The sequence below is a fragment of the Mastomys coucha genome, unplaced genomic scaffold (assembly GCF_008632895.1).
Source record: "Mastomys coucha isolate ucsf_1 unplaced genomic scaffold, UCSF_Mcou_1 pScaffold6, whole genome shotgun sequence".
Lineage (NCBI taxonomy): Eukaryota > Metazoa > Chordata > Mammalia > Rodentia > Muridae > Mastomys > Mastomys coucha.
In genome coordinates, this window is record NW_022196912.1 from 5166081 (window position 1) to 5185305 (window position 19225).

Sequence of the window (19225 nt, forward strand, 5' to 3'; positions counted from 1 at the left end):
AGCAGTAATATCTGTGTTGCTATGATAATTGCTATTAAGGGGGATCTAAAGAAAGAAGTATACATTGTACATGCATGTTTGAGATTTAGACTTGAGTAGAGTAGGTTTTGATTTTCACTCTTCCTCTTAGTTCTCCACATTTCTCCCAGCTGCCTGATTTCTTTAATAATACGGGTTTGTGTTATTACTCCTTGTTTTCTATCTTCAGCTGTGGAGCATTTTCAAAATTCAAGGTACTTTCAGGTATAAATTAAATCTGATCCAGTATTTAAACATAAAAAAGTCTCATACAGCCAATGTTCTTTCTAATTTTCCACAGTTGCTGCTGTGTTTTCCTTGTCAGTTTGTCAGCATGGCAGTCTGGCTTTCCTCCCAAAGGGAGCTGAGATGATTCCCTACAGTATGGCACAGTACAGCACTCACCTGGTTTTGATTCTGCCATTTCACAACCTCCACATCTTCCCCTCCATAAAATAAACAACTGCTGCCTGAGATTGACTTGGGCTCGCCTACTCTGCAGTGGTGGTGGGTATGTGAGATCAGTTGCAGTGGCTAATCAGATGTTTATAGGTCTGCAGGCCACTCAGTGTGCAGCTGAGTTTGAGACCATCTGTATGCACTTCCCAGTCTCAGGCTTAAAAATAGGGTGGGGAACCCCTCGTTTTTCCAGTGGAGCAAACTAACTGTGTGATTATGGTTTGTCATATCTTTTCACCCTTTTCTGAAGTGTTTGTGTATTTTAGTGTGTTGGGGTGGGAGGTGGTGCCATGGCACCATGGAGGTCAGAGAACAACTTTCTCAAGCTGGTTCTCTCCTACTACCTTTACATGGATTCCAGGGATCAGGAGATGTCTAGGCTTGTGCAGTGTTTATTCACTGAAGTTGTCTTGCTGACCCCAAGGCTAACGTTTTGATTAGTGTTGGTTGGATTCCAGGGTAAAATTTTTAATTATTAAAATCTTACATTAATAATTGACATTTACATTTGCTAGCCATCAGTGTGAAATAATCAAATTTTAATATCCTGGTTATGTGATCTCTGGCAAGAGCTAACCAATTGGAGCAGTGGTAGGAGTTTTTAAATGTATCTGTATGTCAGGGGGTGGAGGCTAATGTATGGGTTTGTGTGCAGGTATGCATAAAAATAGGGATCAAAATGAGAAGATCTGAGTTTGCCAGTCTTGCCCAGCAGGTGCCTTTAGCTCTAAGCCTATTATTACCTATCCAGAAAATACTGTAATTATTTGGAATTAAGTGCTCAGAAATCCTATAACACCAAGAAACAAAAACAATATTGACTTCTGTGCAACCTAACATAGTTGTAAACCCTATATACTTTATCGCTGGTGGGGACAATACAAAGTCTCCCATTAAGTGTCTGTTTACTTTAAAAAAAAAAAAAATATATATATATGTATATGTATATATGTTTAAACCCTATATACTTTATCCCAGGGGCAGGGAGGACAACACAAAGTCTTCCACTAAGTGTCTGTTTACTTTAAAAAATATATATATATGTTTTGTTGATTTATTACAAAAGAGAGATTCTGTACTGTTGGTGGACAGCTAGAAAAATTGATAGGACAGCAAGAGAAAGAATCCCAGCACTTAATGTGGCCCTCTCTTAAAATAAAAGTACCACATGAAACTTTGATATTTTATTATTCTAACTTACATTCTTCCATTTTACTATGATGGATCCTGGGTCCTACCTTCAGTTTCAATTAATTGTATTCATTTATAGTAACCCAAAAGCAGTATTTTAAATTACATTTTGGCGCCATCTGCTGTTCTGTAATGTGATGTTCCATTTACATTGATAAAACTTGTAAGTAGGAGATTAAAATACATTATTTCATATTTTTGCCCACATAAGCACAAAATTGAATTTATCTGCCTTGATTTCTGTATCCCATCTGACAGAGTCTATAGACTTGCATACAGATAATTTTGTACTCTAGCCTCTGGTGGGCTTGAATATTTAGCTAGTGCCTTTAAGATCCTGAAGACTTTGCTTATGGAGTCTCCATGAAAAAGGTTCCTGAAAAAGGCTCACCATCCCTGTACCTCCAGTCATGTTTTTATGCCGCCTCTTGTCTTTGAACACCTATTTCTTCATCTTACATAGGTTTGTTTCTTACCTGTAAAATTCTACTACTGTCCATTCAAATGAACACCCACCCCATAATTCTAAACTGCATTTATTTCTTAATGCCTTTTCCTCAACCACAAAACAAGGTTGGGTTTTTTTTTTTATTTGCTTGTGTAATTTTTTTTAAAAGATAAAATTACTATATCTAAGTACACTGTAGCTGTCTTCAGACACACCAGAAGAGGGTGGTCAGATCTCATTATGGATGGTTGTGAGCCACCATGTGGTTGCTGGGATTTGAACTGAGGACCTTCGGAAGAACAGTCAGTGCTCTTACCTGCTGAGCCATCTCGCCAGGTCCTGTTTAATTTTTAAAATTGATTTAATTATGATTATTTTTATGTGTGTGTGTGTGTGCTGCATAAATGTATGTATGTGCATCATGTGCTCGGTTGGTGCCCAGAGAGAGCAGAAGTGCGTTGGAAATTGGAGTTACAGATGGTTGTGAACCATCAGGTACCATCTGAGAATTGAACCCATGAAGTCTGTAGGACCAACAAGTGTTCTTCACTTAGCTGAGTCATCTCTCCAGAGATTTTATTTTTTTAAAGTTATTTATTTACCTTGTGTATATGCGTACACTGTAGCTGTCTTCAGACACACAAATAAGTCATCAGATCCTTTTACAGATGGTTGTAAGCCCCATGTGTGGTTGCTGGCTATTGAACTCAGGACCTCTGGAAGAGCAGTCATTTCTCTTAACCACTGAGCTATCTCTTCAGAGCTTTGAAACAGGGTTTTCATTTACCTCAGGCTAGCTCTCAACTCCAACTATGTAGCTTATACTAGCTTTAACTCCTAATCATCCTTGAATCTCTTCTGTGATAGCACATGCCTGTGTATAGCTTCTTTTATATAAATCATTTCCACTACAAATACAGCAATCATATTTTATAGTCAGAGTCTTTAAGTCTTACATGATCTGTCTTGTACTTTGTCTAGTGTAGCAGTTTGTATGTATGGGAATAAAAGATTATTAGTAATTTCCAGGTATAAGTCTCAAAAATGTCTCCATGTCTATATGAATATAGGTGCCCCCAGAGACTAGAGGCATCTGATCCTTCTACAGCTAGAAATACAGTGACAACTCAGTACTAGGAATGAACTTGGGTCCTCTGCAAGAGCAGTACCTACAGTTAACTGCTGTGCCCTGATTTTGTAGTCTTTCGAAAATTTGCATGTACTATTAGGCATATAGACTTGGAAATTTGGTACTCCCAAGTGATAGGTTTTGAGTAAAGTAGATGAATTTGGCCGTTCAGAGCTTTTCCAATCGTTTCTGTGTTACTGTTAGATATTGTCTATTGAGTTCTGTGGTGATTATAAATGTTAATTCCCTTAAACCATTTTTGGTTCATAGCTGTAGAACTGTCTTTAGCATAATGATGTCATTGTGGTTCTTGCTTTTCACTGAAATACTGTCCTGGAGTTAAGTTCTGCATTTACATTATCAAGGTTAAGGATGTCTATATTGGTGATGTGTGCAAACTGTACAAGTTGTTCAGTGATTTGTGTATGCATTGAGCATAGACGTTGAAAACATACTTGTGTTCACCTTATTAAGAATATGAATGTATGTAATAATTCTGTAATGCTAAATATGTACCAGAAGTATATTTCCTTCTGTAGTACATAGTATTACTCTATCTCTGGTTCACTCAAGAGATTGTTCTTAGTTGTTTTGATGGACTGTTGTTGAGTTTATTTTAATGTGTGTGGGTGTTTTACCTGGGTGTATGTCTTTGCACTACTGGCATGCCTGGTGACCTCAGAGGCCAGTACAAGATCCTCTGGGCCAGAGTTATGTCATTTATGAGCTGCTATGTGGGTGCTGGAAACTGAACCCAGGTCCTCGAAGAGCAGCCTGTGTGTTTGACCTATGAGCCCTCTTCAGATCCAGTGGGTTGTTCTTAAATACTGTGTGCTGCTTTTATCCTTCTATTACTCTTGGAAGAAGTTGCCTGACTCTTCTTCAGAGATAGAGTGGCTACTCTTTGTCTTGAGGTGTCTTTCCTCCTTGTTTCTTTAAGGCTTACTTGATGGATCCCGTCTTCATCTTATTTCTGTATTTATTACTTAGTTTGGTGGAGTTAAGTCTGTAACGTCTGCAGTGTTTTTTATTCTACCTTCCCTTGTGTTTGATAGTTTAATGAAGAGCCTTACTTCCTTTGTGACCAGCAGTGAAAGCTGTTGCTTTGACATCCGTAGTGACGGTTGTTCTTTGTTGTATTTGTACTTTTATAGTTTAAAAAAAAAATAATCACACTAACTGGCAATATTCTTGAACTTTTTACAGCTTTAACAAATGCCTTACATTGTTGGCTATTTCACAGCCTTACAAGGTGACTACCTGTAGTTAAAGGAGACAGTGTTTGTTTTTACCTATAGTCAGTCAGTCCTTGTCATTTATGAATTTAATTCTGTAATTTTTGTTCTTTTCCAGTGTTCCACCTCAATTATGAAAATAGCTAATATTGAGATGTTGTTTTTACCAGGCACTAGCTATTATCAGTTAGTAATCTAAGAATTACTAAGATATTTAACCATGACTCATCTCAAAAAAATATTTTTTTTAAAGATTTATTTATTATTATAAATGAGTACACTGTAGCTATCTTCAGATGCACCAGAAGAGGGCATCAGATTTCATTATGGGTGATTGTGAGCCACCATGTAGTTGCTGGAATTTGAACTCATGACTTTTGGAAGAGCAGACGTTGCTCTTACCCGCTGAGCCATCTCACCAGCCCCTCAAAAATTTTTTAAAGATTTATTTGTGTACAGTATTCTGCTTGCCTATATGCCTTCACGCTAGAAGAGGGCACTGGATCTCATATAGATGGTTATGAATCACCATGTGGTTGCTGGGAATTGAGGTCAGGACCTCTGGAAGGGTAGCCAAGTACTCTTAACTTCTGAGCCATCTTTCCACCCCTGACACATTTCCATTTTGTTTTTAAAAATGTAATAAGTGCATGTGCGCGATATGCATGTGTGCGTATGCACTCGTGTGTGTGTGTGTGTGTGTGTGTGTTTGTGTGTGTGTGTGTGTGTGTGTGTGTGTGTGTGTGAGAGAGAGAGAGAGAGAGAGAGAGAGAGAGAGAGAGAGAGAGAGAGAGAGAGAGAGAATCGTTCCACCTTGGGCTCTGGGCATTAAAAGAATTCAGATTGTCAGCCAGTAAGCACTGTCACCTACTGAGCCAACTTGCTGGCCTACTTAGTTCTATCCATTTTGTAGGCAAAAGGGAAAATTAGTAAATGGAGTTGAAGTTTAAGAATATGAAACTGAAGTCAGGAGATGCCTCAGTTGGTAAAATCCTTTACTGTGTAAGCATAAAGACCTAATTCAGATCTTCAAGATCCATGGAAATTAGCAAGGCCCAGCAGCATGGGTCTGTAATCCTAGTATTGGAGAGGTAGAGGCAGAGAGACCCAGCCATTGAGCTCCAAAGTCAGGGAGACACTGTCAAAATATTTTAAACAATTGGAAAAAGAGTAGAGGCCATTACTGTATATTTTCCATATGTGTGCACACACACAAACACACATTTCTGAAAAGAGCAGGGCTAACACGAGGCTCTAAACAAAGGTCAGTCTTTGTAGAACTGGTGTCTTTACATTGTACCTAAGTGTTGTCAGTTAATACTGATTTTCTTTTGTGCCCCATTGCATTGTATTTTTTCTACAAGCCTCTAAAATACTACTGGCAACAACTGTACTTAATATAGTTTGTATTTAGATAGTGCTTTAGTTAGCAATTTAACCTATAAAACTGATCATACACAGTTTATCCTTCTGCTTTAGTCATTGAAGATTTGTACAGTCCTGACAAATCTGTAACAAATCTTGTTAGATGATACTGGTGCTTTTTGGTTTTGGTTTTGGTTTGTTTAGAAACATTACTGTGGTCATAGTTAGCTATAGACAACTAAGCAGCGCTGATGTCATGTAAGACAACTACTTTATTGGAAGAAGGAGAGCTGTTGGGAAAGCGGCATTATCTTTTCTCATATATATAATTTAGGTGATGTGCCTACATTTGTTTCTGTACATCAGTTGTGTGTCTGGTCCCTGAGGAGGCCAAAGGGAGGAATTGGGGTTATAGATGGTTGTGAGTGGCTGTGTGGGTGCTGGGAATTGGATTTGGGTCCAGTGTATGAACAACAAGTACTCTTAACTGCTGAGCCATCTCCAGCCTCAGTTAAATATTTAATAATGCTTGTAAGAATAAAATAGGAGCCAGACAGATGGCTCAGCAGTCATTTGCTGCTTATGTAGAGGGTCGGAGTTCTGTTCCTCGTAACCACATCCTTCATATCCATCTGTACCTCCAGTGTTAGGGGATCCACCATCCTTTTCTGACCTCAGTAGGTAACTGCACACCAAATGAACAGCCTTACATATACTTAATAATCTTAAAATTTATGTATTTATTTTATTTTTTTGGTTTTTCGAGACAGGGTTTCTCTTTATAGCCCTGGCTGTCCTGGAACTCATTCTGTAGACCAGGCTGGCCTCAAACTCAGAAATCCACCTGCCTCTGGCCTCCCAAGTGCTGGGATTAAAGGCGTGTGCCACCATGCCCAGCAATAATCTTAATTTTTAAAAAATATATAAGATAGCTGTATTCTCATCTTGTGCTTCATAATTTCCTGATCTTGGTTATCCTTTCTCCAGTAAGTATAAATCAGTAAAAGACATTTAGAAGTTTCTAAATTTTATGTGAAAATAAAACTAGAGGCAGGCTATACTATTTTTCTAAGCTGTGTTCATCATGTATGTCCCCTTTGCATGTTGGTAACAGCTCGCATATGCCTTACTGTAGCACTCACTGCCATGCTTTCAAGTTTTACATGTTTTAGGTCTCCTAGAATAATTTTGTAGTGGAATTTGGAAAATTTAGTTACAGTGAGGGCTACAGGTGAAGATAATCAGCATTTAATTGACTTCTCCAAGTCTTAGTCTAAAGTTAAGATTGTTGATTTGGGTCAGTGGTGATTATAAATTTGGTTTTCTGGTCATATCATCTGCTACACAGGCATAACACTGCTTTCTAATTACCCCTTTAACTAGTTAATTTTGGATTGAGCTTGAAAATAATTAAAACTTATGCAAGTTGTTGGACATAGTGGCTCATGCCTTTAATCTCAGCAAGCACTCAGATCTGCCTGCCTCTGCCTCCTGAGTAAGAGGACAGCCAGGACTACACAGAGAAACCCTATCTCAAAAACCCAGAGAGAGGCAGCTGAAGTGGGAAGAGGGGAAGAGAGAGATAGTTTTACTTTTCAAGTTAAAGCTACAAAATGTAATCACTTCTGGAACAGATCTTCTTTGAAGACACTTGGTAATTTTAACTTTAACAAAAAAATATGTATTTATCTTTTTTTGAGGGATTAAGTGGTGGTGAAAATTTAGCAGACATGTACCTGTTTATATAAACAAATACATTATTGCAGGGTATTATGTAGCATTGTCCTTACTGAATGGTTAACTTTTGAAATTTTGTAACATAGGTAAGCCCAGAACAGTCTGATTCCACAGTGTGTAGCAGGTCACATCTGCTTTTCAGAAGCAGATTGAATATGCTTGCTTGTGGATTCTCTATCTTAAAATACCCCTGCTTTAGGTTAAAAAAAATTAAAGAGCGTTTAAAATAAGTTTGTCTTTACTTCAGTTTATTCATGAGAATTTTTAATTTGGAAAAGGCTGTGGTGGCTCCCAGCTGTGTTGGAAACAGTTGTCAAGTGGTAGTTCTCTGCATTGTAGTACTTGGAGCTGTTTCTAAACACACGTCGTTACCAGCACAGACGTGACTATTTCCAGTCTGATTTGTGTCTCTGGTAAGTAATTTGGAATATAGGTAGTCTTTGTGTGTGCAGGGGGTAACTTCAGTAAATTTCCATAAACTATATTCTGCAAACCCTTGAGATAAGTACAAGTGTGTGTGTATGTGTGTGAAGATATTTTAGCTTTATGCTAGATAGAAACCAGATTATTACTTGTGTCCTAATACATTTTCATTGCTACTTAATTATAAAGTCTTTAAGTATTTACTCTAAAGAAACCTGTTTATTTCTTAAGTCCTTCCTTACCCCATGGACTTAGTATTTGGAAGCTACCATGAACCACTGGATTTATGGGGAATACTTCTCTATAATTTCAGAGGGAACAAAAAACAATGTTAAAAAATTATAAATTTGAAGGTACGAAAAGTTAGGTCAGTTCCTTTTTATTTCTTTTTAGTTTATATCATTTTATTTCTTCAGTAAACATCATCGTTCTCACTAGTTATGGAAATTAAACAATTCCATAAAGAGGAATCAACATTTGCTGAGTCTTTAATGGGCACTGAGCTGAAACAGTGAAGCAAAGCTCTTGCCTTCAGGGGTTATAATTCTGTTAAAATATGACACAGCAAAGGTGAAAACAGTTAAGGCAATTGTCTTAGTCACTGTTCTATTGCCGTGAAGAAACACCAAAACCAAGGCAGCTCTAGAAAAAAAAATTCTAATTGTGGCTGGGTATAGTTTCAGAGACTTAACCCAGTGTCATCATGGTGGAGAGCATGTGACAGGCAAGTGTGTTGGAGAAGCAGCTGAGAGCTATATCCTGATCTACAAGCAGAGAGATAGTTACTGAGCCTGGCTTCTGCTTCTTAATCCTCAAAGCCCGTGGCACACTTCCTCCAGCAAGGCCTCATCTCCTAATCCTGATTCTATCAGTTTCTCTCCCAGAGTAGTCAAATACATGAGCCTATGGTGGTTATCTTATGCTGGCACAGCAGCTGGGCTACAGTGAGAAAGGTGTGCTGCTCCCTCCCTTGCTTCTTGTAAGTCTTTAATGTTTGCTGTGCTGACAGTGAGGGTAAACTCTGGGGTCGATGGGTGGCTGTCTACCTCATTAACAGGTAAGGTGCAGGAACGGGAGGTTTGAATAATACATCTAATACTGTATGTTGGAGTGTTAAGAAAATTAGTGTAAGCATGGCTAATCTAAGCTGATAGAAATACAGTCCAATGTGTGCACATACTGTAAACATACTAGAATGAAAAAGCAGAATTGTAGCTAAACCCTAAGGAATAAAGAAGTAAGTCAAGGGTGCTAGAAATCAGAGAAACAAAGTCAGTGAGTAGACAGTGCTGCGTGGTAGCACAAGGGCTTTTGTGACCCTGGTTATATGTGATAAGTCTCAGGCTGGGCCTGAGACTTAGGGATACACATAGGGACAAGAAGTATGGCATTGAGGCTTAGAGAGATGGCTCAGTGGTTACATGCTTGTTTCTCTTGAAGAGGACCTGAGTTCAACTCCAAGCTCACAGCCTTCTCCTCTCCAGTTCCACAAGATCCAAAGTTCACTTCTGACTCCCACAGATACCACCACATGGTGCACATACATTTATACAAGGAAAACGTTTATACACATAAAATTATATTTTTAGAAAAGTGTGACATTGGGATTTTTCAAAACATCTTAGATAGAAATTAAATATCCCTAATTGTACATAGTGACTAGAAAAAGTACTCACTAGTCAAACAGTCATGAAAAAAAAAAACAAACCTCAATGAAAGAAAAATCGTAAAGATGATGTATAGTGTCTATACAGTAGTAGGATGGGTGAGGCAGCTCGTGGGTAAAGGACTTGCTGCACAAGCCTGACCTGAGTTCAGTCCTGAGAAGTCATGGTAGAAGAGATAACTCCAGAAAGCTGGCCTGTGAATTCACATACAATAAGAAACAAAATTAAATAAAAAATAAATATATTAAGAGATTAAAGAAGGAATAAAGCACAATGAAGTTTTTTGTTTTTTGTTTGTTTGTTTGTTTGTTTTTCTCAGGGCAGGGTTTCTCTGTATAGCCCTGGCTGTCCTGGAACTCACTCTGTAGACCAGGCTGGCCTCAAACTCAGAAATCTACCTGCCTCTGCCTCCCAAGTGCTGAGATTAAAGACAGAGACCACCACTGCACTATGAAGTTTTAACAGACTAGTGTGAAAAACTAAGCCAAATCAACTTCCAAAAGTAAAGGTTGGTAACATACCTTCCATCACAGGGAGACACAGGTGGGACGGCCATCACGTTTGAGGCCACCTTGGTCTATATCACTAGTTCCAAGGATATATATAACACAGTCTGTCTCAGAAAGGAGTGATGGCTCTGCTGCTTAAGATGATATTAGAATGCTTGTTTATATTTTTATGAGAAGAATTAAGAAAGCTATTACATAATGATAAACTGAATAATCCACCAGAAATTAATAACCTTGATCTGTACTTATTTAACATTTCACAGTATATAAAATAAAGGTTAACCAGGCAGTGGTGGCGCATGCCTTTGATCCCAGCACTTGGGAGGCAGAGGCAGGCAGATTTCTGAGTTCGAGACCAGCCTGGTCTACTGAGCTGGACAGCCAGGGCTATACAGAGAAACCCTGTCTCGAAAAAACTAAAATAAAATAAAATAAAGAAGGAAGGAAAGAGAGGGAAAGAGAGAGAGAAAGAAAAAGAAGGAAAGAAAGAAAGGTTTATAGGCTAAATAAATGACTAAAGATACATTGGGAGATTTTTAGCATATTTCTTCCAGAAGCCAATAGATAACCGTACCAACTCCATTCACAAGAAAAGACAGACTATTTCAACTACACTAGGAAAAGCTTTCTTTTTAGAGATTTTTAAATTTTACTCTGAAATGTAGGCTATAGGGTCTGGAGTTATACCTCAGTTGGTAGATGTACAGCCTGGCTTTATGTCAACTTGATAGAAGCTATAGTCATCAGAGAGGAAGAAGCCTCAGTTGAGGAAATGTCTCCATAAGATTGGGCTGTAGGATGTTTTCTTAATTACTGATTGATGAGGAAGGGCCCAGCCCATTGTGGGTGGTACCACCCTGGGCTAGTGGTCCTGGGCTCTATAAGAAAACAGGCTGAGCAAATCAGGGGAAGCAAGCCAGTAAGCAGCACTCCTCCATGGCCTTGGCATCAGCTCCTGCCCTGTTTGGGTTCCTGTCCTGGCTTCCTTCAGTGATGGACTGTGATGTGGAAGTGTGAACCAAGTAAACCCTTTCCCTCCAACGTGCTTTTTGATCATGGTGCTTCACTACAGCATAGAAATCCTGACTAAGTGCATATATAAGACCACCCCACAAATCACAGCTTGACAACGGATTGCTACAATAACAAAAGGTTTATTGATCCAATGTGCGTTGCCAATGCTCGTGGGGTTGCTCATCCAGGTAGGAAGAGGCAACCCAGAACTCAGAAAGCACACATCTTTTATACTTTACAGAGGCAATAGGGCTAGTTGGCTTATTCTGATTGGTGCAGTATCAAACAAAGAATCTCTTCAGGCATTGGTTGGCTTGCTCATGGGGGCTGTTTTTGGCTTCATTGCCCCCTTACCTAACTCTTGTGCCTGGCAAGCCCCTGGAATGGGTCGTGCTGGAAAGTCCCGGAAGTTTTGTAAGGTCAGGGTGTTCTTGGACCCCAGTACAGGAAGGGGTAGAACATCTAATCTTGTTCTTACAGGTTATGTTCTGGTCAGCTTTTAGTTCAGCCCAGCCCTCCTGATCTTAAAAACTTTGTTTTTCTTATACAAGCAGATGTCTCTACTATAGGTAGTTCTGGCTTATTATTTCTTTCTCAAAAGTCTTGTTTTTACTTTATTTCTACATTCCCAGAACCTTGTTTCCACCGCTTTGTCTTTTACTTTATTACTTCAAATAGACCTCTTGCCTAATGCATGAAGCCCTGTTTCAAAGACAAGAGACTATCATGGTCATTTTAGACAGAAACATTTGTAAAAATTAACCATGTGTTAAAGCACAAAAGGGATGACTACTTTCTGACTACAGTGCAAAACTTAGTTTTCAAGGCTTTACTTAAAAATGATGTAAAAAGAACAGTTTTTGTGATGCATCCCAGAATGGCCTCAAACTCTTAGTCTTCCAGCCGTAGCCTTTTGTGTGCTGGGGTTAATAAGATGTGCCCTGACACCCAGCTAAGAACAATGTTTAAGTGAAATAACAGCTAAAGTTTCAGCTAATTATGCTATCGTGCTTTGGGCTTCTATTTTTGTTTTTTTCAGACAGGGTTTCTCTGTGTAGTCCTGGCTGTCCTGGAACTTACTCATGCTGGCCTTGAACTCAGAAATCTGCCTGCCTCTGTCTCCCAAGTGCTGGGATTAAAAGTGTGCGCCACCACTGCCCGGCCTATTCTTTCTTGAGGAAATTTAATGTCTTGTGCTTTTTTTCTTTCAGTTAAAATTGGGATAATTGCTATTCAGTGGCTAAGTTTATTTAAGCAATTACAAAGCAGTGATTCGGCAGTTTTGTTATTTTCCTCTGGAGCGTCTGTCAGTAAGGAGCTGCTTTCTGTCTACTGGTTAGATGATAGTTCCGTTGAAGCCAGGAAAAACATTTTTTTTTTAAATTTTTTTTATTTTATGAGTTTGAGTACTTTGCATGCATGTCTGTCTGTATACCATATGTTTGCCTGGTACCTGAAGAGGTCAGAAGATGTTAGGTCACCTGGAACTAGAGTTGTGAACCATCATGTAGATGCTAGAAATTGAACCTAATCCTCTGGAAGAGTTCTCTTAACCACTGAGCCATCTCTCCAGTGATCCCCTCTTTTTGTTAGCCAATAAGACTTTGGCCCAGGGAGTGACACTATTAGGGGATTGGAGTAGGTGTGGGCTTGTTGGTGGCAGTAGGTGTGTCACTATGTCCATGGGTTTTCAGACCCTAGTCTCTCCTGTTTGCCTTTGGAACAAGATGTAGAACTCTCAGCTCCTCCCACACCTTCTTGCACCTTGATGATAACCTGTAAGTCAGCCCCAGTTAAATATCGTCTTTATAAGAGTTGCCTTGGTCATGGTGTCTGTTCATAGCAGTAAAATCCTAACTAAGACAAAGAGCCTCTTCAAATTGACTCCCTAAACTATGGAAAGTGTATGTGTCCCCTAAACAAGTACTATATATAGTTATCTGTACAAGGTTTTTATTTGATTGATTGATTGTTTTGTCTGTTTTGCAGTTTGGGCCTTATACATAATAGGCACTCTTACTAAGCTGTAATTCTCAGCTCTGACTTGTTTGCTAACCTGGAATATTAGAAGTAGCTCTTCATCACACTATATAGAATTGCTTTATACTTTGTAACAGCCACAAACTAGTTCCTTGTGTAGCTGGTTGACGATTATTTTGGTGGTTGTTCCGTAGTAGTGTAGCTACTGCAATGAATGTCTTGATATGTACTACTGATATTCCACATGTGTGAAAATGGGTGCAGGATCAGTTGTCAGAAATGGGACAGCTGAGTGACAACTTGCCACACAGCCTTCCAGAGAGCAATAAGCAGTCTGTCTCTCTTTTTCTTTCTTTTTTCTTTGTTTATTTGTTTGGTTTGGTTTTTTGTGGGGGTCTCCCCCCTCCCCGTTTTTTTGAGACAGGGTTTCTCTGTGTAGCCCTGGCTGTCCTGGAACTTGCTCTGTAGACCAGGGTGGCCTGGGATTAAAGGTGTGCACCACCATCACCTGGTATTCTTTCCTCTTCTTGATGACACTAGTATGTAAAGAATCTTTTGGATCTTGGATAATGTGGTAGATAAAAATTATCACACTGTAGTTTTTGTTTTTATTTCCTTAGTTTGGAAATGTCTTTCCACATCTTATATACCCCTACAACTAGCCTATTGATCATATATTGATTTGTGGATACACTGCCCCTTTGTAATGTATTGCAGTCATTTTTTTCCTAACCATAGTTTTCTTTTGTCTCGTGGTGTTTATGTTTCAAGAATTTGTGCTGTCGAGATTTTCAGGATTTTTAAAATCCAAGCTACAGAGGCCTCCAGCTCTTTACGAGCTAAGTTGCCTTTTTACTCCCTAGTACATGAGTGTATGTACCCTACAAACAAAAGTGTCTCCTAAAGAGCCACGAGGTTAACACTAATACATCCTGTCTTCTACTCTAGGTTTCCAGATTCCACACACTGGGGTGTGGGGAAGTGTTCTTTTACGAGAGCCCAAGGTTGCATTTAGTCTCGCCTCATCTCTTCAAATCCTATAGAACAATGTTTGTGCTCTGACAGCTTTGTTTGATTCTTCATAATTGATTCATGTTGATTTATCTTTGTCAGGAATTTTGTAGAAATTCTGTTGTGTACTATCAGGTGGTGCAGTTTTAGTTTGTCTATTATTGATGTTAACTTTGAGCTTTTAACACAGTTGGCATTTATTGTTTCTCCTCCTAACCTGTGGGCAGGTAATCATGTATGTACCTTACTTGTCATACTTCGTCAGTGGTTTTACATTAAGCTCACTTCCTTGTTTGTTTGCTTGCTTGCTTGTTTGTTTATTTAGAGCATTTTCTTTCTGCCACGAGATAGTCTAGGCTTATTTTGTACTTTCCTGTCCTACCGCCCTGAGATCTACCATTTATCCAGCAAGTATGAAAATATCCTTTTATAGAAAATGTTATTGAGAAGCAAGATCCAGCTACTAGCCATGCTCATTACTTTGGGAAGCCTTGTGCTCTTGATGTGAAGAGAGCTTCTGCCGATAAGCACCGTTTCCATGCACATCTAAGTCTTTACATCTGCAGTTCTGTATCTGTGCCTGAAAATCACATTTCACACTTTATACCTTTAATTTCAGGCTCAACATCAAAAGGGTTACTGGTACTTTCTGGTTTTTTGCTTGTTTGGTTTTGTTTTTTGTTTTTTTAATATATGTATTTACAGCTGTCTTCTTGAACGGAAATCAGGTTTTCTGTGTAATTACTTGGCCTCATTTTACTCTATTATGTGTGACCCATCTTTGCTAGCACCTCAGCTTGGTAAGGCTCTCCTCCTGCTCTGCCTGAGGCCACTCCCTTTCATTCCTTGTTTCAATTTTTTAAAAAGATTTATTTGTCCTATGTATATGAGTACACACTGTAGCTGTACAGATGGTTGTAAGCTTTCATTTGGTTGTTGGGAATTGAATTTAGAACCTCTTTTCACTCCCATCCGGCCCCGCTCGCTCAGCCCAAAGATTTATTTATTATTATAAATAAGTACACTGTAGCTGTCTTCCGACGCACCAGAAGAGAGCATTAGGTCTCATTGTGGATGGTTGTGAGCCACCATGTGGTTGCTGGGATTTGAACTCAGGACCTCCAGAAGAGCAGTCAGTGCTCTTACCTGCTGAGCCATCTTTCCAACCCCTGCAAATTTCTTTCATGCTCTTAATCTCTAGCACCATCTATCAGACTACCCTCTGTTTTTCCCCAGTTGGTGTCCACTACACAGAAGGTGGCTCCTCTACTTGGCTTTGTAATGGCACAGCATGCCTGTCTACTCACCTTACTCTACTCTGTCTTGCTCTTCTTCTTGTAAGACGTGGAATATCTGTCAGATAAGCATCCAGTTGGCTGGAATTCCATACAAAATTCTGTTCTTCCCTTCTCTTGCCAAATTTAATATTTTAATAAAAAGATGGATACCATTTTTCTTTTATCTTTTACAGATGATGTTCCTGCAGATATGGTTGCAGAAGAATCAGGTCCTGGTGCACAAAATAGTCCATACCAACTTCGTAGAAAAACTCTTTTGCCAAAAAGAACAGCGTGTCCTACAAAGAGCAGTATGGAGGTTAGTTAACTGTAATTGTTCTGTAGTGAGGAATTATAAACAGTAGAAATGCTTCATTGATAAGTTTCTTCTTGGTTTTGAAGGGCGCCTCTACTTCAGCTACAGAAAACTTTGGTCATCGAGCAAAGCGTGCGAGAGTGTCTGGAAAGTCACAGGATCTCTCAGGTATTTGAATGGGGAGGGAAGAAGGCAAAATGAGTTTTTAAAGTTTGTATTTAGCTGGCTCAAAAAAAAAAGTTTGTATTTGAGCCTAGGTATAGTGACACATGCCTTTAATCCTTGCATTTAGGAGTTAGAGACAGTTTCTGAGTTCAAGACCATCCTGGTCTATAGAGTTTCAGGACAGTCAGGCCATATAGAGACTGTTGATGATGGTGGTGATGGTGATGGTGGGTGGTAAATGAAATTGAGAATTAAAAGAGCCAAGATTTTAAACTCTACTAAAAACAAAACGACTTTATATATCCATGTTCATTTAAGAAAATACTAGTAGTGATGTATTTTTTTTAAGTATACATTTAATATGTTTGGAGTTATTTAAAATTTATATTGAGAAAAATGTATTTTCACTATTGCTGTAGACGAGCACCTACATAAGACTGTTAAATTGATTGTTGTTTTATATCAAACAACTTTTATAATACTTATCTTTATTATGATATTTTATAAATTTTAAGGAATATGACAAAAAAGATATTATAGGTATTGAAGGGGGTGTCTCTGGGAGGACCAGTGGTACAAAAGGGAAACAAGAATGTGATTCAATTATATTTAATTGAAATATGTTTTTAAATGTTAACAATTTTCTCATCATAATGCAATAAAAGTTTTTTAAAAAAAATTAAAAGAATTAAATATTATCTGAATATATTGAATAGTTACTATTTAAAAAAAATACATGAGAACCCTAATCTTTCCCTCTTTAACTCATTTTAAAATTTATTTTTTAATTATGTGTGCTTCTGTGAGGAGACTACTGCAGTTGCCTAAGTAAGCTGGAAGGAGGGCATTAGATTTTCTGGAGCTGGATTTGCAGGCTATTGTGAGCTTCAGGTTATAGGTGCTGAGAACCAAAAATGGGTCCTCTGCAAGACCAGTACAAATTTAAATGATGAGCTATTTTCCAGCCCCTGTTTTATTTTTATATAAAAGTTTTTGTTTTGTTTTGTTTTAATAGCCACGCCAAGTGGTATAGCCATAACCTGAGCTACTTGGGAGGCTAAAGGGCTGGAAAAGGGAAGTGCAGAGTGAGTTCAAGACCAGCCTAGGAAGCTTTTCAAGACTGCCTTAAACACAAAACAAACAAACCAGATAACACATTTTGTGTGTGTGTGTGTGTGTGTGTGTGTGTGTGTGTACATGTATGTAAGATAAAGGGAAAATATATCAGTAAAGGTGCAAACTATTTGTTAGATACAATAATTTCTTTGGTGAGGAAGTCATTGCTATTAATTGACTCATATATTCTGTCTGTTAATCTCTTTTAGCAGCACCTGCTGAACAATATCTTCAGGAGAAGCTACCAGATGAAGTAGTTTTAAAAATATTCTCTTATTTGCTGGAACAGGATCTTTGTAGAGCTGCTTGTGTGTGTAAACGCTTCAGTGAACTTGCTAATGATCCAATTTTGTGGTGAGTGAAACCTCGTCCTTGTTACCTTGAAAGATGGTGTGTGATACCAGAACTGCAGGGAAGGAAGTGCAAGTGTTGGCTTCTAGTTACCACTAAGTAATTAAAAGAAAATTAAAATGTTACAAATTCTGTTGCCTGGTTATCATAAATGTGGAGAACCTGTTAATCCAAGAAATACTATAAACAAGAAGTTATAAGAAGTTATTTCTGTCATTTACAAATTCATAACAACCAAGTGATTTGTGAGGAAATCTTTTATTTATGGAGTCAGGTAGAGTATTGAAGACAGAATCTTCTATAGCACAGGCTGGCCTCAAAATGACTATGTAGCTGAGGCTGCCCTTAAACTACTGATTCTCCCGTGTCAGCCTGGGATGTGGTTGTATGCCATCACTCCCAACTCATTTCATGTTTGTTTGTTTTTATGAAACAGAGTTGGGGTTTAACAAAGGTATTTTAGTATAGACTGTCTATGTGAAGAAACAGATGATCAGAACAAAGTAGGACCATGCTAGGTCACTCTGTAGACCTAGCTGGCCTTACCAAAGAAGAGTCAGGTGAAATAAGATATATACCCAAGTGTTAATAGAGGCTTCTCCAGGGAATGCTGCCTCATTTTTAAAAGCAGAGCTAGTTGCAGTAGCACACACCTTTAATCCATCCCCACCAGAGGCATGCAGAGTTCAAGGCCAGCTTGGCCTACAAAGAGAGTTGCAGATGAGCCTAGGCTACATAGTGAGACTGCATGCTGTGTATATGGTGAGAATGTAATTTTAAAAAATATTTCATCAGCTGGGAAGAGTGCCACACACCTTTATTCCCAGTACTTGGGAGGCATGGGTAGGTGGGTGGATCTTGGTTATTTCAAGGCTAGACTGGCCTACAGAATGAGTTCAGGAATAGCCAAGACTACATAGTGAGATCCTGTCTGCAAGGGAAAAAAGAAGGCATTTTGTCTGCATACTGGTCCATGTCTGGTCTCAGCTACTCAGAGGTGTAGGAGTGTAGAGCCAGCCCGGATAACATAGAAGACTCTGCACCCCCACCACACCGTCCCAGAAACTAGTACATTAATTAATTCCTACATTTCGGTATTTAATTTGGCTATCCTTATTGAAATTTTGGTCATTCATCTAACTTATATTTAATATTTTATTAATCTAGAGGATATTTTATAAGGATATCTTTAATTCCTTTTTTTCCCCTCAGGAAACGATTATATATGGAAGTATTTGAATATACTCGGCCTATGATGCATCCTGAACCTGGTAAATTCTACCAGATTAATCCAGAAGAATATGAACATCCAAATCCATGGAAAGAGAGTTTTCAACAGTTGGTATGAAATACAGAAAATATAGACTTATATATTTGTAGATACATTTCTTTAAAAAATAAATAAAGTCATCCAGAGAGAGATGGCTCAGTGCACTATTTTTCTAAAGGACATGAGTTTAAATCCCAGCACCCACATAGGCAGCTCATAGCTTCCTGGTACTCCAGCTCCAGGGCATCCAATGTCCTCCCTCTTCTGGCCAACTGTACTCACATACACATACCCACACACAACCATACATAATTGAAAGCTTTTTGTTAAATAAGTGTATCCAAGACTAGAGAGAGTATAAACTGCAGGCACAGTGGCACACACTGTAATCCAGCACGCAGGACTTAGGCAGGAAGACCACGAGCTGAAGACCAGTCTGTCACATCGCAAGACTCTCAAAGGAAAGGAAATGGAGGAAGTGTGAGGAACATGAGCAGTCATGATTCCAGTGGATCTGAAATTTGTAAATAAATTAGAAGGTCTC

The 19225-nt window shown here is 38.7% G+C and overlaps 1 protein-coding gene across 2 annotated transcripts in view; it reads left to right on the top strand.

The window, feature by feature from the left end:
- Fbxo11 (F-box protein 11) overlaps nucleotides 1–19225 on the top strand; it is an 83185-nt gene that overhangs the window by 42093 nt on the left and 21867 nt on the right. The window contains exons 2-5 of one of the 2 annotated variants that reach the window (XM_031356605.1): nucleotides 15658–15782; nucleotides 15866–15947; nucleotides 17270–17414; nucleotides 18624–18753. In XM_031356605.1, coding sequence (XP_031212465.1) covers nucleotides 15658–15782; nucleotides 15866–15947; nucleotides 17270–17414; nucleotides 18624–18753 — 482 coding nt within the window. The remainder of the gene's footprint in view (nucleotides 1–15657; nucleotides 15783–15865; nucleotides 15948–17269; nucleotides 17415–18623; nucleotides 18754–19225) is intronic. The other variant, XM_031356604.1, reaches the window with a different exon arrangement.